Source organism: Helobdella robusta (assembly GCF_000326865.2).
Source record: "Helobdella robusta unplaced genomic scaffold HELROscaffold_78, whole genome shotgun sequence".
NCBI lineage: Eukaryota > Metazoa > Annelida > Clitellata > Rhynchobdellida > Glossiphoniidae > Helobdella > Helobdella robusta.
In genome coordinates this window covers 134,129-162,054 of record NW_008705446.1, presented here as the reverse complement: position 1 = coordinate 162,054, position 27,926 = coordinate 134,129, and the positions used below count along the sequence as shown (strand labels likewise).

Here is a 27,926-nt window from a genome sequence, read left to right as displayed (position 1 = left end):
TTTCTTTTAATTTTCAATTTTGAGAAACAAATAAAATTTCGTTGCGTTTCGTTTCGTATGTATATTTGTATTGTCGGAAATTTTGCAACTGGTGGTGAGGTAATCTCCTCCTCTATCTTTCTCAGGGAATTTTTTTTATGGTCCGACAATAATTTTTTGTATATTTTTATCGTGAGTTCGACCAGTCCTGTGCGGCACTGGGCTTTTTCGAATTATATGATTTTACTGAGTAACACACGAACGCGTATAAATATTCGATAACAATTTTATTAATCGACGGAAGTAAATGAAAAGGAATTGAACTAAATGAACTCTAGAATAATGTAAAAAAAAATAATGTCAATGAACAAACTGGAATACTGGAAATAGAACTTCTTCTTGTTGGGTCTTCGACTTGGGATATGTTTCTTGCCGTTTAATCGTACAACCTCGACGTGTGTATCCGATGGTGATGTCGATACAACTCCGAGAAATAAATAAAATGAATGCAGAAAAATTACAAAAATAGGAGCCTTTGGAAATTCTAAGCTGCGTGCGAAACTATACCAATGAGTATAGAATCCAGCAAACAACCCTAGGTCCACAAATAGCACAAGAAAAACAAAAGAAAGAGGCGGATTCGTTTTTACAGAATCCAAGGCCTGTTTTCACTGGGCCTGTCAGTCAGTCGGTTGGCTTTCGCACAACCCTGGCCTGTTTTCACTGGGCCTGTCAGTCAGTTGGTCGACAAACACTGGGGGAAGAATATCGCGGCAACGAAAAAATCGGTGGAGCAGGGAAGACTGCAGGTCAAGAGTGGCAGCGGCAGAAGAATTATAAACAACTGGAGCCAGCTGAACCACGCTAAGCAACCCCAGCCCACCAAATCGGCAGTGAGCCTGGGACCAACCACTGTCGGTCACTTGAACATTGCAAATCGACGACAGGGCGGTGAGCAGGGTTCTGTCAAATTCGCCCAATTTAGAAAGATCAATGTGTTTGGATGTACGCAGGAAGTACACCAATTTGGGCAAACTGAGGGCATTGCGGATAATAGTCAAGGCATCATGGGCCAAAAGACAGGAAACACGACCCAGGGCGAATTTGAGCTCAGAGAGCTTTTGGTCAAAAAACTTTATTTGATAATCGCCCTCGACCAAGGGTGTGCCTAAAAAACTCAGTTCTGATGCACCAACTCTGGGTATTCTAGCCAGCGCATGTGGCACCTGAAATAAACTTTGGCAGTGAAGTTCGCATTTCTTAATGTTTAACTCTAAACCATTTGCAGCGGAGTTATGCTTCAGATATTCGTAGCTATCGGCCAGAGTTGGGCCGTCCGAAACAATGCTGATATCATCCAGATAAGCGCAAACGAAAGTGGACGAAGCTTTCTTTAAGAGTGGATGAAGAGTTAGTGCGAACAGCAAAGGACCAAGGGGATCACCCTGCTGTACCCCCTCGGACAATTTTACAACCCAAGAGTGGTAGCCAAGAGGAGAGACTCCGCCATAGGCAGAATGGCAAAAATTATAGATATTGGGGCAAAAAAGTTTGACAGCCTCCAACATCGAGTCTCTTCTCAAGGCGTTGAAGGCATTTTTAAAGTCCAGTTTCAGAAACCCCCATTGATCGGGGAGGTCGGTGACCAATCTTCGAACCGCATGAACAGCGGCCTCAGCGCCATCCTTAATTCCGACACCCAACTGAGTCGGGTAGAGTTTGGTCTTGAGTTCGACCACGCCCAGGGCCAAGGCGCATTTACGTACTTATGTATATATATATATATATGCATGTAATTGTGAAAAAAATCTGCAATATTGATTTGAAAAATATTTGTTTTAATAGTCGTCTTTAAATTGAAACTTTCTTCAAAGCAACCAAACAAGCGTAATACAATGTTTTTTTTTGAAATTCAAAATTCGATAAAAATCCAGTTTGTTAAAGAATTTACAAAGTATTTATTTAAATACTTATTTCGAAAAAAATAAATTTTATTAAATTCTTTATTTAAACGATTTTTACAATCAAAAACGTCTGCCAACACTAACAAAATTATTATTTAAGAAATCCACTTACAAGAAGTAAAAACATTGCAACCCATTAAGAAGTCATCATTGGCCAATCTAGACAATGTTGACTGCGTAGACAATAATTTTTAAAATTGGCACGGGGCCAAAACTTTCGAAATTTTTGCTGGTGTGGGCAAAATTAAGCTGGCGGGATCATTTTTTTGCTTATCGCGCAAACTTTTTGTAAATTTTTGGCCGCTGGGCCGATGCCTCCTTCCTTATTCCATCAATGGAAGTCATCAAATATTAATTATGACATCCACCCAACCAGCGACACACCACCTCATCACATCTCTTTCATGCAATCTTCAAAAGGGAACGACTTTTTGATGAAGCCATGTGGGAAGATTCCTAATTAGAAGAAGCGAGCCATCATTATGCATGAGTCAGTGCAAGTTTGAATGCGTGGAGGCGAATAAAACTTAATGAATGCTGCTATTATCTCAGCTTTGTATAAATATAGTTATACATTTTTTCTTATTAAGTCGATTTTCATTTTGTCTTTATTTTAGTGACTATTATTGAGTTTCAAAAATATTTAATTTTACAAAAATTAATACTCAGCAAACCGCTTGTTATTTGGTGATTATTAAATTGAAAAGATAAAAGAAGCCGAGAACTTCTTTGAAGGAGATCAATGATTGGAGCATGTGCGTTGTGATGGAACTATAGAATCATCAATGGACAACAAACATGTGGCACCAACATTCTTTCCACATTCACGTATTGTTTATTTTATCATGTTTGTACGAAAATTTTTGTTAATTCTGTGATGGCGAACAGCAGATATGTATGCATGTTTGTAGGTTCACTTCATTTTACGTCGATATAAATTGTAAATGTTGCTGGTTATTGTGTATTTGTTGTTTTAAATCATTTTTGATTGTATTGATTGATAAAAAAATTCCTAAAATTGTCAATATTTGCGCCATCTTGAAATTCCCCATTCAATTGATTGGATTCCCAGGGCACAGATGCATTATTCAAACATAAACCTGATGTGAATATTTTGGTGTCATTTATTGAATGGATCCTGCTGATGCTTGCAAACATTTCATGCTGAGGCTTTTTTATGTTATTCCTTGAAAAATCAGAAACTGACAAACGCAGAAACTGTTACAACATGCAAGGCAATAGTATAAAATGATAGAAATAAAAACTTATGTCCATAAAATAAAAAAGAAAAAGTTGAACGTTCTCGCCCCTCGATTGAAAAGAACATCACGTACAGCGGCATCATTCTCGACAACAGCCCAATCAATAACGCTCTGCATAGAGCTGGAAACACCATTTTTACGACAGACAAATGAAAAATATTGAAAGTAAACTGAAAATTAATAAATGCTCAACAGTCGTTTGATGTTGATACTATTTGTTAATAAATTAATTATAGAATGTCTAAATCGATGCCTTTTACTTCAAAGTTTGAGAGCTGAAGTCAAAACAAGGAGGCTTATGGTTCATTTATTGACGAGTGGTTGAAGGAGGGGGAAGTTTGAAGAAGAATGCGGAATTTGATGCCAAAAGTAAATTATGCCGACAATCACTGCAACGAAATAAGATTGGCGTATGTAGTTCAATTTAAGTTGCTTGTACGTACATCATTAAAAAAACATATCCTACAATTAAGCTTAAGAAGAAAATTTTGAGAGATACTTTTAAAAATTTTATTACAAGTGAACATCTCGATGACCAATTCAACTTGAATTATCTTGTTAAATGGAATAACGGAATAATGACAATCATTCTGCCTTGCAACAAACTGTATTTAAACGCGTTTGGTTGAAAAATACAAAAGCGTCGATGGTGGATGGGAGAATTATTTCATCAAACTTGAAGATAAAAACTTAGGAAATGATTTATTGAAAATCATTTATTTTGTATTTTCCATGCCAGTTTCTAATGGTTCTTGTGAACAACTTAGCTCCATGAAGTCTTTGTGAACCACGGAAAGAAATGGGCAGCAAAATCAATGCAAACAACAAAAACAACACCACCATCTACAACATTATGAAAAATAGCACTACAGCTAAAAACATCATCATCACAAACATCATCATCGTAAACACCATCATCACGAACATCATTATCATAAACAACGTCACCAACATCGTCAAAATCAACAACGTCATCAACAACATCAACATCAACCATAACAACAACAACAACAACAACAACCATAACAACATCAACAACCATAACAACAACAACCACAACATCAACAACAGCAACAACAACAATAACATCAACAACATCATCAACAGTGATACGACATAAACATGATGTAAGCCTGTCGTAAATGTCCACGATTTTGCAATAAAGCTATCCAAACTTCGTCATTTTGTAGTTTTGTACACATTTTAAATACACACACACACACACACACACACACACACACAAACACACACACACACAGATCATTTAGATACAACTTACACACATAGGCATATATATATAGATACAACTTACACACATAGGCATATATTTATAGATACTACTTACACACATACACACACACACACACACACACACACACACACACACACATATATATATATATATATATAATTAAAACCGAAGCGCTTTGTGTACTAACAAGAAATATAAATGTATATACATTAACCGTATACATTAACCGTATCTGCCTCCGACGAACGAACATGCGTTGATGTGTTGTGTCCGTTTTAACGCTTGAGACAGTTGAATTGGAATCATCTCGCTTGTTGCTGGAGTTAGACTCAAAATAATAATTAGAAATGTGGTATTTGTCGAGATTTCAGTTTATTTGTTTCGACTTTTCATTGATTGATTGGTCTTTTGAATTAGTTTTAACAACTTGGGAGCGAAACACTAACTCACATCAGCCTATTCATTAAATTCATTAAATTCATATTATATTTATTTATTAAAATATTGTTTATTACATTTTTAATTAGTAAATAATAATTAAGTTAATGTTCGGTAGCGAAAATAAATTTTGTTAAACATTTGTCAAATCGAAACACAATTCGCGGAATATTATAATTTCTATAATTATTATCGATTCGATACGAATCATCATCTTATCGATACGATACGAACCATCATCTAATTGATACGATACGAACCATCATCTTATCGATACGATACGAACCATCATCTAATTGATACGATACGAACCATCATCTTATCGATACGATACGAACCATCATCGGTGGAAATCCATCAAAACATAACTTCCTTGTTTACATTTTAAATAAGGTTATGAAATGGTTTTAGCAAATTTCACCATTTACAAACGTAAAACATTATTCTTTATTCCAATTATATTAACAAACCGATGAATAATCTTCTTTTGAAAATTTAAATTTATCAAAATTTTAAATAAATTTTCATAATAAATTTCAACAAACTTCATTTAGTCATATAAACCAAATATAACAACAATTTTTTACCATCTCAAAAACGCATCAACTGTTTAAAACAACAACAAACACAAAACAACATCACCAAAAACGAATATAAAACAACAAAGAACAACAAAGAACAACAAACGTCATCATCATCCAGTCAAAGTATCAGTTGTTGCAGCAACAAACACGACTTCACTACGAGCAATTAACAACAATTCAACAACTTACTTCATTATCAGTAACAACAACTCAACAATCGCAATCAAGATTCGAAGTGACATGAAGAACATCATCAGATAATCATACAATATAATACATCATACAATATCTGAACTCCAACATTCATAACCAAAAACCAACTGTCCCATACATTGGAATCAATCGTGAACAAAGGTATGAACTGGAGAACGTGGATTTCCTAATTGATGAAACCGATAGCAGGCACGTCGGTACTGACAACTTTGAAACATCTCTAACAACATTCGCAGGCAATCTCGCAACGACATCAAACACAACATAAAACACTACTGCATATTAGTATTAAACATTTATCAACACACTAAAAAACAACAGTCTGAGCTACAAATAATAAAACAACACAACTTCAACAAACACAACACTGCAAAAAAAATGAAAAAACCTCGAAAGCATCACACCCAGCAGAATGTTTATACTTATTGACAAATAACAACACTTTGACTTAAAAGCTTTAAACAACTGGGAAATCATGACAATACTTTTATTGAAACAACAAAAACAAAACTAAAACATCCCATAAAATCCTCATTTCCCATTTGCAACAAAATTTTAATTCTAAAAATATTATTTGCAACAACATAATGAATAGTTTGTTAGACGCACAATGACTTGCTCTACCTCGTGAAAGAACATGCAAACAAAACCACAGTGTAATAAATTATTTACTAAACACAACAACAACAATAATAATAATAACAAAAATAATATCGCCTAACTAATCAACATACGCTACAATATCAACAACAAAAAGTAACAACAACAACAACAACATCGTCATCAACAACAACCAATCAGCTTTAATATAACAGAGATAAGATCAGGCAAATGATCTTGTGTGTAGAATACACTTACTAATACTAAATCTTACCGCAAATACAAGATAAAACTAAAATATTTAATCACAAGCGAATCAAATATCACAACACAAACAAATCAAACAGACATGATAAATGACAACGCAATCAAACTCAAACGCATTCAAAAATATAACAACAACTATTCCCACAAAAACAACAAACCATCCCCACACATACAACAAACTATTCACGCACAAACAACAAACCATCGACAACACAAACGTACAACAGATAATCTAAAACCTAAATAGAAAGCTAAAATGAAAACTGGAACAATCTCCAAAGTTTAAATGCCGTCGTAAATATTTTTTGGAGGCTTAATAATCTTGATAATTCAATTTTATTGCCCGCCGTATCGTCCAATATCTTTTCCCGCCAACTGAACAAACGCTTTCTGCTTCTTCTTTTAAAACAGAAATTCCACCATGAATTGAACTGGGCTAACAAACACTAACAATTTCAATAACACTAACAACGGCAATGACTTTAACAAAAGCAGTAATAGAAACATTGAAATAGCAAAGTGATGTTAAAAAAATTTTACTGGAAACAAAAAAAAAACAACTCAGAAGAGCGCTGTAAATCACGAAACCTATAAAAACCGCAGCTACAAAACAAAGCGATGATTTGAATAACAAAAACCCAACAACATCTCACACGAGCAAGCAACTTAAAAATTATGATCGAGTGAAATAAGAAACCAAGCAAGACCAACAACTTTTCATGTCCCAACTTAAACACAAACAACAACTTTTTGTGAAAATAAAATGGATTGAAAAATTCAGACCGCGTTGAAAACATCAGTCAAGAGAGCTGCTGGTCCAACGACCTCATCCACCTGTCTTGCAACAATTTTTCATCAACTACACTTTGAAAAACAGTAATCTTAACAACCAACATGTCTTGCAACAGCTAAACAATTTTTCATCAACTAACAGCGATCCTGACCAACTCGTCAACTCATCTCACAAAACAAACATCATAAACAATAAATTTTTTCAACAACGAACGTCACAACAATAACAAAAACAACAAACACAACAACAAACACAACAACAACAAAACTATCGAGAGCTACAACACAAATATTGATATTAGCAGCAAGGACGATGACGTGAATATTGGAAGCCTCAGAAGTCACAACAGTCTAAGCAACAACAATCTTTTTACCAGCATCAACAACAACTTCATCGACTGTAACAACAAAACTGAAAAAAGTTTAGACAACAGCAACATCGGCAACAACAATAATATTTTAAACATTGATAATTTAAGTCACAACACCAATAACATTAAAAACATCACCAAACCAAGCAACGTTCAACCAAACAACAGATCAACCCACAACAAAGGCACGGATAGTTACAACATTAACTACCCCATTACCAACATCTTTAACAATAACTTCCGCATCACAACAGCAACAAACATTTAATTAGCAACCAGAGCATCAGCAACAATATCAATCAAATCAACAACAATCCCAAAGCATCATCTACAACGATAAAAACATTTACAAAAACATCAAAGAAATGGACAACATAGAGAGCAGTAAGTATTGGGTGCTGGTGATTTCGACGAATGAATGTATTGAATGTTGTGTGTGTGTGTGTGTGTGTGTGTGTGTGTGTGTGTGTGTGTGTGTGTGTGTGTGTGTGTGTGTGAATGTTAAATCACGCATCACACATGCACCTTTCATCTGCTGATTGTTTGGTGGCTCTATGGTGTTTATATTTGTGTTGATTAGAGATGTAAAAAATTCATAATGATATTTCCGTCACTCTTCTTTGGTTGCGATTTTATTGTCATGTCATTATGTAATGTTCGCGCAGTCTTATTGACGTTATTTTGTTGTTCTTTTTTGTTGCTGCTGCTGTTGTTGTTTACCTCTATAGTTTGATCCTGAATTAATTTAGTTATGCTACTTTTAATGCTTTTCCACACTAACTAAAACCAATATATTGAGAATAAAACAACAAATTAAATAAATATAATTATATAAATCAAAGGTGGGAAAACTTTTGCTGTGAGGGCTGCATTGAGAATCAATTTACCTTTGAAGGGCCGCATATGTACTTAGATAGCAAATTTTTTCGACCCGGGAGAGAATCTTTGTAAGATTTGTAGCTCTTTTTTTTGGTCATAATATCTGGCTGCCGACCTTTTTTGGCGAACAAAGCCTCGCGGGCCGACTAAAATAACATTCGTCCACCCTTGATATAAATGAAGGAGCAGTTAATTAAAATAGCATTGAACCAGACACACTTCCATAAAGAACGATAATTTGTTTTATGATAATTTATAATTTAATATCATCATTACCCCTAGCAAACATATTACGTCACAGATATAATTATCCAAGCAGACACAGAATGTTGAATATGCGAAGGTATATATATAAGAGCTGGTCAAACAACAACGTGATTGAACATAATTAATTGAGGAACATGTCAATTCAGCATGGCAAACAAAGCAACTAATGATGACGATGATGATGGTGACGATGATGGTGATGATGATGGTGATGATGATAGTGGCCGGGATCACATTTCATTGCGCACATCGTCATCATCACTCTCGCGTCATCATCATCGTCGTCGTCATCAGTACACACGTTTGTTTACATTCACTCATCAATAACCGTTCATCAACCAATGCCAACAAAGGTCGGTGAAAAATATTTCAATCATGTCTCATGCTACATGTGGATGCAAACCAAATCACTTCAAATGCTTTTGGCTCTTCGTTTCTTTAAATCATTACTGATAAGCAATGCAGCACGCTAAAATTGTCATTAATATTTAAGTCGACTTTGTTTTAATTCCATCCATGTTACTTGTGTTAATAATTTGTTGCAGCTGTTGTTTTGTTTGTTAGCCTGGTTATTTAATAATGCAAAATGTTGCCCTGCATGTGCAGGTTGCCATCTGTAGCATGCAGTACATTCATGAGTTGCAACTTTCTCATGAGACGATTGATGGCCTCTCAAATAGAAGTGTTGGCAGCTTTCAATAAACTTTCAAATGTTTTGGATGAATAAATTTTGTTTTTGAAATTTTGTTTTGTTTTATAAAAGGTGGTTATAAATAAAAAATGTTAGTGGGAAGCATTTTTTGGACTATCACACAACATGTCGGCAGAATATAAATTTTATACGAAATAAATAAAAGAATATAATCTTTAATGGAAGATGTGTGCGATGTTTAAAAGACAACTTGCATTAGCGACTGTCATCGAAAATGGGATGAACAATGGAAAGGAAAAATTTATAATTTTATTGACTCCCTATTTTTGAGAAATGTTACACTATTATTTATTTTACAAAACTTTTTGTGCTTAATTCAACTAACTAGTTAATTTTTGTTTCATCAATATATATCTTTGCATCTATGACGTTTTTCTGCATTATACGCTGAACAATGTTCACTGCTTTTTTGCTGTCATTGTTTTGCTGTTGGGAAAAATGTGTGCATCTTTTTGGCTTTGAGTGTTCAAAGTAAATGCCAAAGGTGGCTTTAGCTGACAAATAAAAAAAATTAATAAGACACCTCTTAGTAATAAAATAATTACAATTTGTTAAAAACTAGAAGTCTCATTAATAACAAAGGTTATGGTGGACTTTTCTGTTAGATGAGGTTAAACATCATAAGCTGTTATTGAACTTTTTGCCGATTTCGCCAAATTTTTTGTTCATTAGCAGACTTCATGAGTTTTTTGGGTATTTTTCAGATGGATTCTATCAGTTCATTTAGATTGATCCTTTTATTTTTAAGAAAAACAATGATTTTGTTTTATTGGCCAGTTTTGAGCGTTGATAGCTGATACGAATTTATGTATAATTTGTTGACGAAATAACCAGATCCCGATCCTTCCTTCATGATAAGGGATCAACCCGCACATAACGAGTAACGCAATTTGGTCAGCAAATATGACATCCAGAAACCTCCCTCCTGTTGCGTGCTTGGTTGGTCGCTTGCCTGTTTAACCAAATGATGAGCACAAATACAAAATGATGTGACGAAAGTGTTTGACCATCCAAAATTATTATTTAGAACGCCGAGTTTCAAGACACGGTCGTTAAAATAAGTGAGACAAAATTGTTGACAATGTATGAAGCTTCAGATCAAAGACAGGTGAACCAGATGATCTGATGATTGTAACAGCTTGATGATCTTCATGATGAGGTAAATATCGGGCACCAGGTAAAGCAGAGAGATGTCATAAGGAGAACTGGTTAAAGAAGGAAGACTTTTTTTAAAATCACCCTCGTACAAGTAAAACTATGTTGCAGCCTTAAACAACAAACAACATAAATATAAATTTAAACAAAGTTTATTCTGCAAACATTGTAAATATTAATTATTAATTCTTTTTTATTCAATAATTTATTTTTTGGTTTGATTAAATTTGTGAATTAAATTATGTATTACCATCATAAATCAGATATTTAATTAATAAATTAATATCGCTGAAATTGAAAATGCTTATTTATTTTTCTTGAATTATTATTTCATTAACCAATTTCTCTGTGACGCTGTTTACTCAATTTCAAACCAAAATGAATTTTCACATTTAAATTCAATTAGCTAATTACTGACATTTTTTAAATGTTATCGAACTGATGGCATAATTAGATTTTATTCTTCAACAGCAAACTAACCAAATGAAACTTGAATAATCTTTTTCAACTTAAATGTTCACGTGCCTGTGACGTTCATTTTAATCAATCATCGACTTATCCGAGACACGAGTGCATGGAGAACTTACAATACAACGAACCCTTCCAATTCATCTCAATTCGTTCATTTTATAAATTTCTGAGTAAATTTTTCCAACCAACCCACCAAAGTCAACCATGTATTTTTTATTAAACATTGTCAGTTGTCAATTGTTATTATTACGTTAAACAACGTAATAATAATAATAATTGTCAATCAAATTTGAAATATATTTTGACACTTTGTTTTGAACAAATATCGAAATAAACATTTGAAAACTTCAAATTATAGTTAACAAATTGGGAGTTTTGAAAAAAAATAATTTCAAAATCAACAAGATCAGACTACTAATAATATTTGAAATTTGAAACAAGCAAGATGGCCAGGCCAGGCTTATTTTTGGTGGATATTTTTTTTATTTCTTATGGTTTGAAGCAGGGATATGCAAAAATCTCAATTTTTTCAACTTTTAATTATTTTCAGTAATGTCGATTTTATTTTTTTTTAATTTATACCAAATAAAAGTAATTAATTGAATAACAATTTGAAAAAAATTAAAATAAAAGCAATATTCCGTAATTAGTAAATATACGATCGTAACTTTTGACTCGAACGATAAAAAATCACCTTCCAACTCTCCTCCGGAAGTAAGCTCCTTGTTCGACCGTTGAAAGTGAGTGAAGGCCGTTATATTTATTTTAGTTATATGGGCCAGGCCATATTGCGCGAAAGTCAAACCAAATATTTGCTTGCTGAAATATGCTGCCCGTTTGAAGGGTGGTATAAAAATGGAGGTAAATTGTTTACTCAGATGTGTAGCTTCCCGAGATGTCTGTGCTATGCAATATGCATTGAGTATAAAATGCATGAATTTATATCATGTACACGCTTCACAATCGACCGTACTATACAAACTGCATACAAGCATACATATTAATTTTTTTACTTAGGTAGTAATGAAATTATTTTCTATACATGTTTCAATTAAAATCACACATGGAAATAGATTGGATGCGACACGAGAATAGCCAATTCACTACTTAATCCCAGCTCAACAAACTCAGCAAAAGCATACATCAGCAATCATCTCATTAGATTTAAAAAATTTATGCAACATAAGTAGGGTAACTGTAATAGTTTCTAGAAATTTATAAATACAAACAACGTAAAATTTCACGGGCTTTAAAAAAAATAAATTCAAAGTTACAACTTGATTTTTTTCAATTATCGAGAGGTGATGCAGGTAGGGAGTGTTTCAATATTTTTTAGGAGGGCCAACACTGAAAAATGTTTTGGGACCGCTGTTTTCAAGCAATATAGTGTGTCCTAACATTTGTTTTTAGCGAATGAATTTTTCATTTTCTCATTGACCGACGTTTAAAACCTAACACAAATTTTAGCAAATAAGATTGAGACAAATTTGAAAATACTTGCAAAATGTAACAAGAAATGTAATTTATTATCTTTAGTAACAGTATTGTTTTATAATCTTCAAAATTAAATTTTAAAAAATTGTTGGAAAAATTTTTAGGAAGAAACTAATAGGCAAAAAAAGTTATTTTACAAAGTGAATAAAGGTTTTTGCATGATTGACTATAACTGTCAAAAAATATGTTTTGAAAATGCTAAATGACCAACTGGTCAAAGTTAAATAAAGCAATAGAAACCGCTGTTAGCTGCAGCCAAAATTTAAAATTTCGGATTGTTCACTAATAAAAGTGTTAAAAGATAATTTTCTTCAACATTTCCAAATTTTCAGATTAAAATAAGCACAATAGTTGCACCGTTGGCAGGGTCTAATAACGACTCGCGACCAATAGACAACTGCATGTTCTGCAATGACTATTAAAATCTTGGATTAAAACAAATGTGCTTTTCAAAATTTCTATTCGCGAATACTCAATCCCCGAACGCATGAACATCGTTTTAAAATGTTGACCCATAAACACCGGCCTCAGAGTTATACACATTTATATTACTGCCAACAACAGTTTTTCAACCGAATATAACAAAAAACGAGCCATTCAAATTGTGAAGTAACAGCGCAGCCTAGCGCTTCTCCACCCTTATCAACCTTGTGAAGCATTGTACTTATATATCTGCAAGTTTACATGTAAGTTGACATATAAAAAGCATACAAAATCATGCAAACTTTTATATTCATACATTTAACCACCTAGCAAAACATACATCTATCTATACACTCATACCACTCATACATCCATCGGAACACAAACACAAATATATATATATATATATATATATATATATATATATATATATATATATATATATACATACATTGTTTTGGACAGTCGTTTGGACGGTTGATATTGTCGTTTCGTCAGTTAATTTTGGTGTTTTCGTCGTTAAAAGTAATCGTTTATTGATATTTTTTTGGATAGATTAACATAATTAGATTTTTGAATAATTTTATATAAAATTTAGTTTGTAAAATTCATTATTTTAGTGAAATTTGATAATATATTGTCTGTAAATTGCTGTCACGTGATAGGAATTTCCCTGATAGTAAGCGTAATTAATTGTAATAATAAATTCAATAATGTCGTCCGGTAGTCGCTACTGTTGTACGAAGTGTACAATAAAAGTTCCAAGTAAAGATGTGTTGTCATGCACTTGTTGCAAGACTTTTGTTCACAATAAATGTGAAACTAACGATGATATTCTTGAAATTTTGAAAAGTGTTAAAGGTTTAAAATGGTTTTGTCAACGCTGTGTTGGTTTGTCTCAAGATGTTAGTTCTTTAGCTAAGTCAATGGATGCGTCTAAAAATGAATTTGTTGCTCAACTAAATGAAATAAATGATAGTAACAGAAAAATAAAACTTGACGTTGATAGCATAAAAATGGTTGTTGACCATAACCAATCTAAACTTGATGAACATGATCGTTTCGATACTGTTTTACGTGAGGAAATTAAAATTTTTAAAAACGAAATAAAAGAAACATTTTCTAGCATTGTCAGCAAGGAAGTTAAATTGAATGTTGAAGTAATTAGAAGTGATGTCAAATCAATCCAGAAAACTTTACAAGAAGCTAGTGACGTTAAAGAGAAACAAATTTATTGATGTTTCGTTTAGCTGAAAGTGATGATGATCGTTCCAACGTTTTGAAAATTTTAAAGCATTTGACAGGAGATGTTTCTGAAAAAAATGTAATCAAAATAATGAGACTGGGAAGGAAATGCGAAACTGTCGTTAGACCCATTTTGATAAAGTTAGATTGCGTTTTACTCAGAGACTCAATAATGAGAAATGTATATAAATTCAAGTCGTTAAAAGAATTTTCACATGTTGGACTGAACTATGATTTAACAAAGGATCAGAGGCAGGAATTCAAATCATTTGTTGATAAAGCTAAAGTTATGGGGTGAGAAGAAAACAATCAAAATTTTTTGTTCAGAGTGAGAGGACAGGTAGGGAGATGGAAGATTGTAAAAATACAGAAAAAACCAGTGTTAATATTAAATATGTCAAGAATTTAGAAATAAATGATAACAATGATAAAGACTGCAACATAATAAATCGTAATTTAACACCAGGTTTATTGAACATTAGATCATTGATTTCTAAAACTGATACAATCTATGATTTGATTCATGATGGGCTAGATATTTTCGTTTTAGTCGAAACTTGGCACGGATCTTCGAATAACATTTCTGTTAAATCATCAATGCCACCAGGATATAGTTATGATGATTTTTAATTATTTACTTCAGTAATGAATTTAAGTTTAAGAAAATAGATCTGCCAATATTTAGTTCATTTGAAGCACTTGCTGTTAAATTATTTATTAGCTACAAAGATTTTGTTCTATTTTCCCTCTACAGGCCAGGATCAGTTTTATTTAGTAATTTATTTTTTGAAGAATTTTTATGTTTACTAGAAAATATCACTTCTTTTAGTTTAAATACCATACTTTTGGGCGATTTTAACATTCACCTTGAGAAACAGGAAGATCGTCATACTGTAAATTTATTGGAAATATTAGAAATGTTTCAATTAAAAAATTTGATCGACGAACCGACTCATGAACATGGAGGTATTCTTGATCTGATTATTTGTTCTCAAGATTTTCATATTTCAGATATTAAGATTTTTCCCAGTGGGACTTTTTCAGACCATAGTTTAATTCAGGTTAACATACCATTAACTCATAAGCATCCTAAAATAGTCAAGAAATAAGTTAGATCCTGGAAATACCTAAATGAAAGCAATCTCATTAAATATATACAGACTTCTTCATTATCAAGGTCTTGCCAAAGCAATAATATTAATATTGAGTTTGATATGATAAGTTCTGAACTCAAAAAATTGGCTGTTGCAGTTGCTCCACTTCGTTTTGTAGAAGTCAGATGTGATGTTAATGCTCCGTGGTATGATGGTGAATGTAAATCTTTCAAAAGACTTTGTCAAAAGAAAGAAAGGAATTACAGAAAATATCAGACAGAGAAATGTAAAAATGAGTGGATAGCAGCTCTGAAAAATAAATCTAGGCTTTTTTCACAAAAAAGAAACAGTTATTGGAAAAGACTTGTAGCAGACAATAGTGGATCTTCTAAAAATCTATGGAATGTTAATAATAAAGTTCTTTGTAATCAGGTCACTGGTCAGTCATCGAGTGAAATTGTTGGTTTAGATTCGTCTCAATTCTTAAAGTTTGTTAATGATAAAGTAAATAAAATTAAACAGTCTACCAATGTGAGTAATTGTCCGACTATTTGTCAAGCTCAGTACAATGGGAATTGTTCTTTTCCTGACTTTATGCTTTTAACAGAATCTGACGTTAAAAAAATTGTACTCAGTTTGCCATCAAAAACATGTATGATAGATGTCTTTCCGACCCATATTTTAAAGAAATATATTGATTTATTCATCGTTTTTCCTACCAGCATCTTAAATCTGAGTCTGAGCAGTGGCACATTTCCTAATGGTTGTAAGCATGCTATGGTTTATCCAGTGTTAAAAAAAGTGAATATGGATCGAAATGATTTGTCTAGTTATAGACCAATTTCCAACATCTGTTTCATTTCCATGATATTTGAACGAGTGGTTGCCAAACAGCTCTTGAATCATTTGAATGTAAACAACCTGCTACCAGTTCACCAATCTGGATATCGCCGCTATCATTCAACAGAAACTGCACTGCTTTATGTGTCTTCTGAGTTGTTTGCTGCTTTGGACAAACAACATGTGGCTCTATCACGTTTTTAGATATGAGTGCGGCATTTGATTGTGTAGACCATCAGATTCTCTTGGAAAAATTGGCTCATTGTTATGGTATTTCTGGTACTGTTATCAAGTGGTTCAGATCATATCTGTTTGACAGGAAGCAACAGGTAGTTTTCAATAATGTGTTATCTAATGAAACGGTTTTGACATCAGGAGTGCCACAAGGTTCAGTGCTTGGGCCTATTCTTTTTATCATGTATACCGCTGAAGTTTTTAAAGTAATTGGTAATTTCGGTTTTAAATATCATGCCTATGCTGATGATATTCAGATTATAGTTAGTAATAAGCCAGAATTACTGCAATCTGAAATCAACAAATTTGTAACCTGCCGAAATAACATTGAAAATTGGATGTCAAACAATGGTCTTAGATTAAATCAGCAGAAGTCAAAATTTGTTTCAATAGGTACATGGCAGCAGCTGATGAAACTTAATATCGATTCAGTGAAAATAGGAGATGTTAAAATAGAATTTAGTGACAAAGCAACTAATCTGGGTTTCATTCTTGATTCTAGATTATCGATGCATGATCATATAAAGATGATAACAAATTCATGTTCCGGACAGATTCGAGAACTCTATAAACTCCGTAGGTCATTAGATAAATCTGCTATTCATACCTTGGTGCATGCATTGGTTCATTTACGATTGGACTATTGCAATGGTCTATTTTACGGTTTGCCAGATAGGTCTATTTTTGCAATTCAATCTATTCAGAATAGAGCAGCCAAATTGATTGTTGGAGGTCTCAAATTTAATCATGTTACGCCAATTCTTAAGGGCCTTCATTGGCTTACTATAAAGAAAAGAATTAAATATAAAATATGTATTTTAATGTATAAAACTGTGCATGGCTTGTTACCAAGTTATTTGATAGATAAAATAAAAGAAAAGTCTATAATGATGAGTGGTATGAACCTTAGATCAGATTATGGCATTTTGCTGGTTGTACCTGATGTCAATTTGCAGATAGCATCAAGAGATTTTGCAGTATCTGGACCAATGGTTCGGAACAGCTTACCGAGATCTTTTAGAACTCAAGATTTGAAACTTGATGATTTTAAAAAGAAACTTAAAACTTACTTATTTTCGCTACCGAATTGTTTGCATTGATCAATTTAAAATTTGTCTTCTTAATTTTCAAAATACTAACTTCAAAAACAATGAAGAACAAAGGAATGACAACAACAAAAATGAAAAATATCACACCAACTAATGACTGTGCTAAAGTACTTTGTTTTGTTTAAAAGAACTATATAAACCAAACATGCACTGAAGATAATTTATGAAAAATCGAAATAAAGCCTTATCTGCATGATAAATTTGGATAACAACAGTTTCATTAAATTTCCATGATGAGCATAGATAATTCTATCTACATACACAAACACACATACACAAACACACACACACACATATATATATACATACATATATACATACATACATGCATACATACATACATACATACATACAAACTTCGTTTGTTCACATTCAAAGCCGGCTGGATTGTTTTAATTTTCTGGATAATTATGTAAAATTTATTGATTTTAACTTGTCTTACATATAATTTTTGGGGTCGTCAGCTGTAATTTTGTCCCGGGTTTGTTTTTCCGTCATTTTTTATCGTTTTTCTGCCCTGCCTCGGCCAATTTTCTCGTTTTTTGTTTTTTTATCAATATTATAATTTATTCACAGGCCTGCGCCAGGTGTGAGCTGTTTTATTATTATCGGAAAGTTCACTACATTTTAAAAAAAAGTTCACTACAACTCATTCATTCCTTCATCATTCACTCATTCATTCGTTTGGTTGCTGGCCCGTTCAATTGGTCATTCGCTTGTTCATCTATTCATTCATCCATTCACCCCACTTGGTTTGTTTCCTTTCCTTCGTTTTTTGGTTGTTTTAATCACATATGGCTCCAACGTTACAACAGTGCCCCGTCTGCTTTAACCACTCCAGACGGAAAGTTATGTCGGCACGGAGGTAAAGTGAAAGGACAGGAATGCTCGGGGTCCCGGAAAAAAGTTGATCCATCGGGCGCGAGGGCTGCTTCGCCTCTCGATGCCGCACCCGACCCCAAGCCTAGGTTGTCCACAAGGTCGACGGCCGCATCGGTCTCTGGTGATCCTCTCGACCTGGATTACTCTGGTGTTTTTGACAAGCTGACGGCCGTGCTGAAATGTGTACCGGTGTACGACCATATTCCTAAGCCATGCAGGGAGAAGTTCGCACATGATCTGAACGCCTTGCTGACGGCTGTTTGTAATGACCCTGGTGACCCGGCTCACTGGGTTAGACTCCACTGTTTTGTTCCATACGTTTTACAGAAGACTTCCAGAGGGTTCGCCGAGTCAACCAGGGCAATCTGGTCAACAAGCGTCTAAGCGAATATTCAACTATTGGTCTTGAAACCCTGGTACTGTGCTTTGATGGGTTCAATAATGCCAAATCACAAAAGCACAACCCCGATCGGTGGATCAACGCTGTGTCATCTTGTATTGAACAGGGAAACCTGTCCTCGGCTGTCAGACTTGTCTGTTCGCCGGAGGGCCTGGCGGAGAGCTTGCCAGCCACTTTTGATAAATTATGTTCCATCCACCCAAAAATTCCGGTGGACAGGCGGGTCTTCCCCGCATTGACACCAACGGCTGGTTGCGTTTCTCCCGCCGAGGTGGTTCTTCTGGAGGCCTGGATGGCCTACGACCTCAGCACCTTAAAGATGTTTTTTCAGGCCCCTTGCCAATTGATGACACACTAAACTCCTTAACCCAATTCATTAATTTGATCCTATCTGGAGCTTGCCCACTCTCCGTCCACCGGTTCTTTTTTGGAGGCCGGCTAATAGCTTTAAATAAGAAAGACGGAGGGGTCAGACCGAACTCAAGACCAAATTCTACCCGACTCAGTTGGGTGTCGGGATTAAGGGTGGCGCTGAGGCCGCTGTTCATACGGTTTGAAGATTGGTCACCGACCTTTCCGATCAATGGGGGTTTATGTGACTGGATTTTAAAAATGCCTTCAACGCCTTGAGAAGAGACTCGATGTTGGAGGCTGTCAAACTTTTTTGCCCCAATATCTATAATTTTTGCCAGTCTGTCTATGGTGGAGTCTCTTTCCTTGGCTACCACTTTTGGGTTGTAGAATCGTCCGAGGGGGTACAGCAGGGTGATCCCCTTGGTGCTTTGCTGTTCGCACTAACTCTTCATCCACTCTTAGAGAAAGCTTCGTCCTCATTCGTTTGCGCTTATCTGGATGATATCAGCATAGCTTCGGACGGCCCAACTCTGGCCGATAGCTACGAATATTTGAAGCATAACTCCGCTGCAATTGGTTTAGAGTTAAACATTAAAAAATGCGAACTTCACTGCCAAAGTTTATTTCAGGTGCCACATGCGCTGGCTGGATTACCCAGAGTTGGTGCATCAGAACTTAGTTTTTTAGGCACACCCTTGGTCGAGGGCGATTATCAAATAAAGTTTTTTGACCAAAAGCTCTCTGATCTTAAATTCGCCCTGGGTCGTGTTTCCTGTCTTTTGGCCCATGATGCCTTGACTATTATCCGCAATGCCCTCAGTTTGCCCAAATTGGTGTACTTCCTGCGTACATCCAAACACATTGATCTTTCTAAATTGGGCAAATTTGACAGAACCCTGCTCACCGCCCTGTCGTCGATTTGAAATGTTCAAGTGACCGACAGTAGTTGGTCCCAGGCTCAGCTGCCGGTGCGATTTGGTGGGCTGGGGTTGCTTAGCGTGGTTCAGCTAGCTCCAGTTGTTTATAATTCTTCTGCCGCTGCCACTCTTGACCTGCAGTCTTCCTTGCTCTACTGGTTTTTTTGTTGCCGCGATATTCTTCCCCCAGTGTCTGCCCCGGGAGACCGTACGCACGTCCAAATTTTGAACGAAGAATATAAAAAGATCTTTCAAAATTTGTTGTCTTCATGCGGCGACGACTTTTCCACCGCTCGTTTGTTAGCCATGTCCAGCGTTGCCAGCTGTGGGTGGTTGAGATCGTGGCCCAACACTTCTGTGGGCACCAGGCTAGACGACGAGTCTGTGAGATTTGCCATTAGCTTCAGACTTGGCCTGGTCATTCAAAATAAATACACGTGCCTATGTGGCGCTGGGGCGGACTAGTTTGGGCACCACGGTTTGGTTTGTCGCCTGGGTGGGGGCCGTCAACTACGTCACTCAGCGCTAAACGAATACATTTGTAGGCTCTTCTCCAAGGCTTCAATCCCGGTTCTCAAGGAACCATCCGGCATTTCTGCGCATGATGGTAGGCGCCCGGACAGATGCACACTAATACCTTGGAGAGCCGGCAGATTTTTGGCGTGAAATGTTACGGTCCCTGGCACCCTTGCCGAACGATATGTAAACCTAACAAGTAAAGAATGTGGTTTGGCTGCGGCCAGGGCAGCGGACGAGAAAATGAAAAAATATGGGAACGCCCTCCCCTCGATGGAATTCTTGCCAATATGTATCGAGGTTCTCGGCCCGATGGACCCCAACACCCTTAAATTTCTTAAGGCAATATGTAAAATGATCAGCGTCAGATCAGGCGACAGCAGGGAACTGTTTTTCGCAACTAACCACATTTCGTGCTTGTTGCAGCGGTTCCTGCGTGTCTGTGTGCTTGAAAATATCCATCTGAATGCCGACATGTACAATTAACGACAAATCAAAGTGTTAATCCATTTGTTACTTGATGTTTGACGGTTCAGTGTCACTCATCATGTTTTGGTTTTAACATGCATAGGAAACGAAACGAAACGAAATAATTTATTTGACCTCAATAAAGAAAATAAGGTGCAGGTTGACTGTGAGGAGTTAGTATAAAACTCATCGAGCACAGCCACCTAAACCTAAAACTTCAGAATCTCTAAATGAAATATGTTAACCTTCAGATGTTACTAATTGATCACAAAAACAAAATCATCGGGCACAGCCATCAAACAAAAAACTTCAGAATCTCTAAATGTTATATATTAAATTTACGGTGTTACTAGTTGTTCGTAAAAATAAAATTATCGAGTACCACAAAAAACTTCAGATTCTCTAATTGGTGTATATTATATTTACGGTGTTACTAACTGTTCATAAAAATATTATCATCGTGCACCACAAAAAACTTCAGATTCTCTAAATGGAATGTATTAGCTTTGAGATGTTACTAATTGATCCTAATAATAAGTTAGGTCTATATTTCTCTATATACAAAACTGTATATAGAATACCTGATTAAATCTATCTATATAAGCTATAGATAGAAGAGAATAGGATCACATACGTATATAAAAATATCTACGTATACGTCAGCACACACACATACATACAACTGAGCATACATGATGTCATAAATATTTTATAAAAATGTAATTTATATTCTTAAAACTAGTGATTTTTATTAATCAAGTTAATAAATGCTTTCAAATGATGGTTAAAGTTCTGCATGTTCGATCTGTCATAATTAAATCCTTTATTTAATGAAAAATTCAAATTCTGGGTCCTCTGCAAATGATGTGTTAATGTAAAATTTTCGTTTTTGATTTGTTGGAACAGATGAAATTGATGCGCCGTTGATTCTTCGTTCGTTTATAATAACCGTCAAAAATCGGAGGTAGTTTACCAGTCAATTGTTTGTCGATGAATTTTGCCGCGTGATATGTACTCATTTGATCGAAAGTCAGATTGCTTGTCGTGGCGAATAGCGGTTGTGAATGGGATTGAGCTTTGGAAAGTGTGATTGTTCGCATCGCTCTCTTCATGATTATTCTTATTGGATTTGTTGTAAATGGATAGGCGCTTGACCAGACTGTATTGCAGTATGAGATATATGGAGTACAGATGGCTTTATATAGCATGTTAAGAATTTTTTTAGGCAAGAAAAATTTTATTTTATTTATTAGACCAATTGATCTTGCTAGTTTTGTGCAAACATATCGAACATGTTGTTGAAACGATAATTTTTGATCCAATATTACTCCTAAAAATTTAACAGTTTTGCTTTCGAGAATATCCGAATTATTTATTACGATCTTATATGGCTCCTTGTAGTTTAAATATTGGACTGGGCCAAAAATAATCATTTGTGTTTTTCTGCTATTCAATGTCAACACATTACATTCAAACCATGAGACGACCTTTTTAATTTCACTATTAGTCTTCAAGATGAGTTCATCGATGTTTTTGCCTGTACTGAATAGATTAGTGTCATCTGCGAAGCAAATGTAATCAAAGAATTTTGAAACTTTCGGGAGATCGTTGATGAAGACAATGAATAGCAATGGTCCCAAAATGCTGCCCTGAGGTACTCCAATTTGGTTTAATTTTTCGCTCGAGCATGTACCTTGCCTGCTAACAAATTGACTTCTCTCCGATAAGTAACTTCTGAACCATTTCAGTTGCGAGCCACGTATTCCATAATGGTCTTGTTTCGCCAGCAAGATGTTGTGGTTGATGCAATCGAATGCCTTCGAGAGATCAAGGCACGTGCCTACGATGTATTTTTTGTCTTCTGCTGCGATCCCTATTTTTCTGATCAATTCTATTATTGCCAGCTCAGTCGAGTACTTCTCTCGAAATCCAAATTGTGAATCGTTAATTATGGAATTTTTTTTGAAGAAGATATTTAGCCTTTTGTACATTATTTTTTCTATTATTTTCGAAAAATTTGGTAAAAGAGCAACGGGTCGAAAATTAGTTAAATCATTGCATCCCTCATCCTTTTTAATCGGTACAATTTTTGAGACTTTGAAACATCGTGGGAATGTGCCGGAAGAAAGGTTAATTAGGAATTCCAAAATGTGAGCTGTTGAATGTATAGTAGATTTTATTATTTTCATAAGAATGCCATCCCATCCACTGGTTGTTTTTGGTTTGAGAAGTCTGGTTGTTGCAATTATTTCATCGCTTGAGGTCGACAGACAGAAGAACGAGTTTTGAAGTTTATTAGTGAGATGATTTTTCCAGAGTGTTGAATTGTTGAATAGTTTTATAGCCATACCGATGAAATAATCGTTTAAGGTGTCCGCAGGAGAACGAACAATTTCACTGTTTGATGTGACGGTATTGGTGATTTTATTTGTGCTGATAATGTTCTTAATAATTGACCACGTTCTTCTGTTATCTTTTATGTTCTTTTCTATGATGTCGCTGTAGTATTGTTTTTTTAGTTTATTTTTAAATTTGATGCAAGATTGTCTAATTGACTTTAATTCAATCAGATTTTCAATATTCGGATTTTTTAGATATTTTGTATACAGTTTGGTTTTTCTATTTAACATTATTTTAAAATCATCAGTTATCCAAGGTTTATCACGTGATATTTTTTTAATTTTTCTTACTTGATGAAACACGACAGCATTCGTTAAAGTTCTTTACAAAAATCTCTATGAATCGTTGAAACCCGACATTTACATCCTCACAGTTTAAAACGTTTGACCAGTCCATGTTTATTAAATATTCGTTCAGTCTGTTGATTCGTTCACTTGTAAACGAGTATAATTTCTCCTTCAGAAAATGGTACTTGATTCTGTTAGACTTCATATTTACAATTATAAAAATTGGTAGGTGGTCCGAAAGATCACATACCTGTGTACCACATAATTCTACTGCATTTGGTTCGCTCGTGAAAATTTTATCAATGACTGAATTTTTATTTAAACTTATTCTTGTTGGGGTTGTTATTAAAGTTGATAGGTTGTATGATGTTAATAATTGTTGAAGTTGGAATTTTCTGGCATTTGAATCAGCATCAAGTAAATTGATGTTCATGTCACCGATCAGATAAACTAATTTGTTCTCTAGACTTATGATTTGTAGTACCTGTTCGATTTGTTGAAAATACATATTTGCGTCATAGGTAGGAGGCCGATGTGTTATTACAATTATTGCATTTTTATTGGAACAATCGTTTGTTATTTCTATGCTGAATAATTTTATGCTGCTAATGCTATTGATGTCGTCTCTTGTTTTATACGTAATATCGTTATCAATATACAAACCGATTCCACCACCGTGCTTACCAGACCGATTTTTACCAACAAAATCATAACCAGTAATATTTATTAACTTGATATTGTCATCATTCAGCCACGTTTCACTTATACCAATAATGTTATATTTAAAAGAAAAGTTGTTTAAATAATCGAGTAAGTCTTCTGATTTGTGAACTAAACTTCTAATGTTTAAATGCATTGGTTTGAAAAACAAATTGTCGTTAATTCCGTTGTCGCTGATGGAGTTATACAAAGCATTTATTTGATTTATATCGTCATATAGTCTGCAGGTTTTATCTACGACATTGCTGCGAGTGTCGTTAACAGTATTTAACGAATTTTTGTCAGCCATGTTTGTTCGTTGTATCAGAGTTTTTGTTGGTGTTTTTCCCGAAAGGCCATTCGCGTACAATGATGTGTTTTAACATAATTTCCGGGTCCTTCATCTTCGGTCCATCGCAACTTTCGACACATACACGAAACATCGTTGATTCTTCCTCATCCTTGTTTACTGGATCGCTTATATCCTGATTAGAACGTTTTATCACCGGAAAACAAGAGATGACGTTTATGCCACTTGTTTTAAGAAAATCTATGACATCATTTCTGTGACATCTTTTTACGTTGCTCATCAAGAAAACGGTCTTTTTTATAAGGTTTTTTTCGGCCTGAAGTTTGCAGTTGTCGATTACTTTGATGCCAATAATTTTTTTAATTGGTTTTGGAATGGATGCGTTAACATTGCCTGTGTTACTGGTGGTACCACTTGATTTTATTTCATTATTATCTTCAGATGAGTTGTTTAGTCTGGCTCATTTTTTATTTCTGGAAATGTACTCTCTAAACCCATCATCCACTGGTGTTTTCTCGGCATCTGACCACAGGTTTCCAGGGTTGAAATTTTGATTATTTACGTCAATAATTAAATCGCTTGACTTCTCAAGTAACTTTGGCGCTATACTTTTTTCAACTTCATTACAATGTGATGTTTTAATGCCAGATATTAATAAATTCGATGAAACTTTGTCAGCGTAGCTACAATGATGCATTTTGCTACTTCGTCCTAAGGGATTCGAGTTTGAAAGCAGTTTGTTGTGGTGATTATAATATGTCGTTTTATCGTAGTTCAGCGCTATATTATTAACGGTGTTTTTTACCGCGCAAATTTCCTTGTTGTGCACCTCTAAGGTATTAAGCACGCGCTGCCATGGCTGTGCAATATGTCGGTAATTTCTCGCTTTAAACTTTCAAAATTTAATTTAATCAAACTTTCCATATCTGGAATTTTTTCCAGGTCACTACTGACAAAAATCGGACATTTGTCCATCAAATCTGATAATTTTAGATGTTTTAAAATAGCAATGCAATCTTGTAACCTTTCTTTTTTAGTCGTTCCACGAGGTATAATTTTGTCGTGTTTTTCACTTTTATTGACTTCCATTTCATTTTTTAATATTTTTAAAGCTCCAACAATGTCGTCATTTGTATAAAATTCCGAATCATTATTAACAAAGTTTTCATCATCAAATAAACCAAACTTATTTTTCAAAAAATACAGGACTTCATTAATTACAACTGTCCTGGTCGCCATATTAAACCTACATCATTCATACATACATACATACATACATACATACATACATACATACATACATACATACATACATACATACATACATACATACATACATACATACATACATACATACATACATACATACATACATACATACAAAATTTGTTCGCAACATTTTCAGATGTTTCTGAGGAAGATATAATTAACATAGTAAAAAATTCACCAACAAAGTCTTCTCAACAAGATGCAATACCGACTCACATACTCAAAAAGTTTATTAATCTATTTTCGTCATTTTTGACATGCCTTGTCAATATGTGTTTAAATCAAAGTAAATTTCCCTCTGCTTGTAAACATGCTATAATAACTCCACTACTAAAAAAACACAATCTTGATGAGAATAATGTTGAAAACTATAGACCGATATCCAATCTGTCTTTCATATCTAAAATAATTGAACGTGTGGTTGTTAAACAGATACTCACTCACCTAGAGAATAATCATTTAATGCCGATTTATCAATCAGGTTTCAGGCAATACCATTCAACTGAAACGGCTCTATTAAAGGTTCTGTTTGATGTCTATGGGGCTATCGATCAACAGAAGACGTCTATGATGGTGTTCCTCGATATGTCAACCGCATTCGATTGTGTAAATCACAAAATACTTTTAGAGAGATTGTGTGTTACTTTTGGATTTTCTGGTGCTGTGTTAAGGTGGTTTGAATCGTATTTGGTTGGTAGAACTCAGCAAGTATCATTTGGTGGTAAAGTGTTCGAGGTCAATATAGTTTTGTCTGGTGTGCCCCAAGGCTCGGTTCTGGGTCCTGTCATGTTTCTTCTGTATACATCTGAGGTATTCAAAGTGGTCGAATCATTTGGTTTCTCATATCATGCATTTGCGGATGACATACAAATCATTGTTACCAGTAAGCCCGGTACTTTCCAGGCCGAATTGGACAGATTGGTTGAATGTTTATCAAAGGTTGATTTTTGGATGCAAAACAATGCTTTTAAACTGAATCAGAGTAAAACGAAATTTTTGTCGGTAGGTACGTGGCAACAGCTTATGAAGCTAGAAACTGATTCAATCATTATCAAAAACAGTGTCATCCCGTTTTGCCAAACAGCTACTAGTCTGGGATTTATTCTAGATTCCAATCTGTCAATGAAAGATCACATTAGAATGCTTTCTGTTGAATGCATGTACCAAATAAGAAAGCTCAATCAAATACGTAAATCTCTTGAAACTACTACGTTGCAGACTCTGGTTCATGCCTTCGTGCACTCACGAATTGATTATTGTAATAGCCTGTTTTACGAATTACCTGATAAACATTTAGCTGTATTTCAGTCATTGCAGAATCGTGCTGCAAAGGTTGTTGTCGGCGGTTTAAAATATGATCACGTATCACCAATACTGAAACAACTGCACTGGCTAACCGTAAAAAAAAGAATAATCTTCAAAATATCAACTCTAGTCTACAAGTCAATAAATCGTCTTGCACCACCTTATTTGTCGGAAATGTTTGTAAAGAAGTTGGCACCTCTTTCTGGAACGCATCTGAGGTCTCATGATCTGAACCTGCTGCTAGTCCCAGTTTCGTGTTTTCATATGGGGTCTCGTAACATCGCCGTCTTGGGACCGTCTGTTTGGAACAATTTGCCTGCCTTTCTAAGAGATCCGGAGTTGAACCTGCCTGATTTTAAAAGAAAACTGAAAACTTACTTATTTTCGTTGTAATTCATCGAACTGACTTGTTTTAGTTATAACTGGGTGATTTATATAGTTTATTGTGCGATGTTAGATTAAGGAAATAATGAA

General features: G+C 34.7%; 5 protein-coding genes across 5 annotated transcripts in view; 3 read left to right on the top strand and 2 right to left on the bottom strand.

Annotated features, from left to right (window-relative positions):
* HELRODRAFT_181969 (hypothetical protein) overlaps positions 1 to 2,403 on the top strand; it is a gene marked incomplete at both ends in the record, with an annotated part of 3,989 nt that extends 1,586 nt beyond the window's left edge. The window contains 3 exons of the mRNA XM_009031741.1: positions 579 to 714; positions 927 to 1,103; positions 2,320 to 2,403. Coding sequence (XP_009029989.1) covers positions 579 to 714; positions 927 to 1,103; positions 2,320 to 2,403 — 397 coding nt within the window. The remainder of the gene's footprint in view (positions 1 to 578; positions 715 to 926; positions 1,104 to 2,319) is intronic.
* Positions 2,404 to 13,836: 11,433 nt separating this feature from the next.
* HELRODRAFT_181968 (hypothetical protein) lies at positions 13,837 to 14,666 on the top strand (the record flags this gene model as incomplete). Its single annotated transcript, XM_009031740.1, has 2 exons — positions 13,837 to 14,283; positions 14,418 to 14,666. 2 exons carry the CDS (start codon positions 13,837 to 13,839, stop codon positions 14,664 to 14,666), a joined length of 696 nt encoding a protein of 231 aa, XP_009029988.1.
* A 3,773-nt stretch (positions 14,667 to 18,439) lies between these two features.
* HELRODRAFT_181967 (hypothetical protein) lies at positions 18,440 to 19,285 on the top strand (the record flags this gene model as incomplete). The annotated part of the gene is made up of 3 exons (XM_009031739.1): positions 18,440 to 18,450; positions 18,614 to 18,818; positions 18,887 to 19,285. 3 exons carry the CDS (start codon positions 18,440 to 18,442, stop codon positions 19,283 to 19,285), a joined length of 615 nt encoding a protein of 204 aa, XP_009029987.1.
* A 708-nt stretch (positions 19,286 to 19,993) lies between these two features.
* HELRODRAFT_181966 (hypothetical protein) lies at positions 19,994 to 21,124 on the bottom strand (the record flags this gene model as incomplete). Its single annotated transcript, XM_009031738.1, has 2 exons — positions 19,994 to 20,189; positions 20,736 to 21,124. 2 exons carry the CDS (start codon positions 21,122 to 21,124, stop codon positions 19,994 to 19,996), a joined length of 585 nt encoding a protein of 194 aa, XP_009029986.1.
* Positions 21,125 to 24,870: 3,746 nt separating this feature from the next.
* Positions 24,871 to 25,967, bottom strand: HELRODRAFT_181965 (hypothetical protein; the record flags this gene model as incomplete). The annotated part of the gene is made up of 3 exons (XM_009031737.1): positions 24,871 to 25,313; positions 25,488 to 25,589; positions 25,796 to 25,967. The coding sequence occupies 3 exons, from the start codon at positions 25,965 to 25,967 to the stop codon at positions 24,871 to 24,873; spliced, it is 717 nt and encodes a 238-aa protein (XP_009029985.1).
* Between the last annotated feature and the right edge of the window lie 1,959 nt (positions 25,968 to 27,926).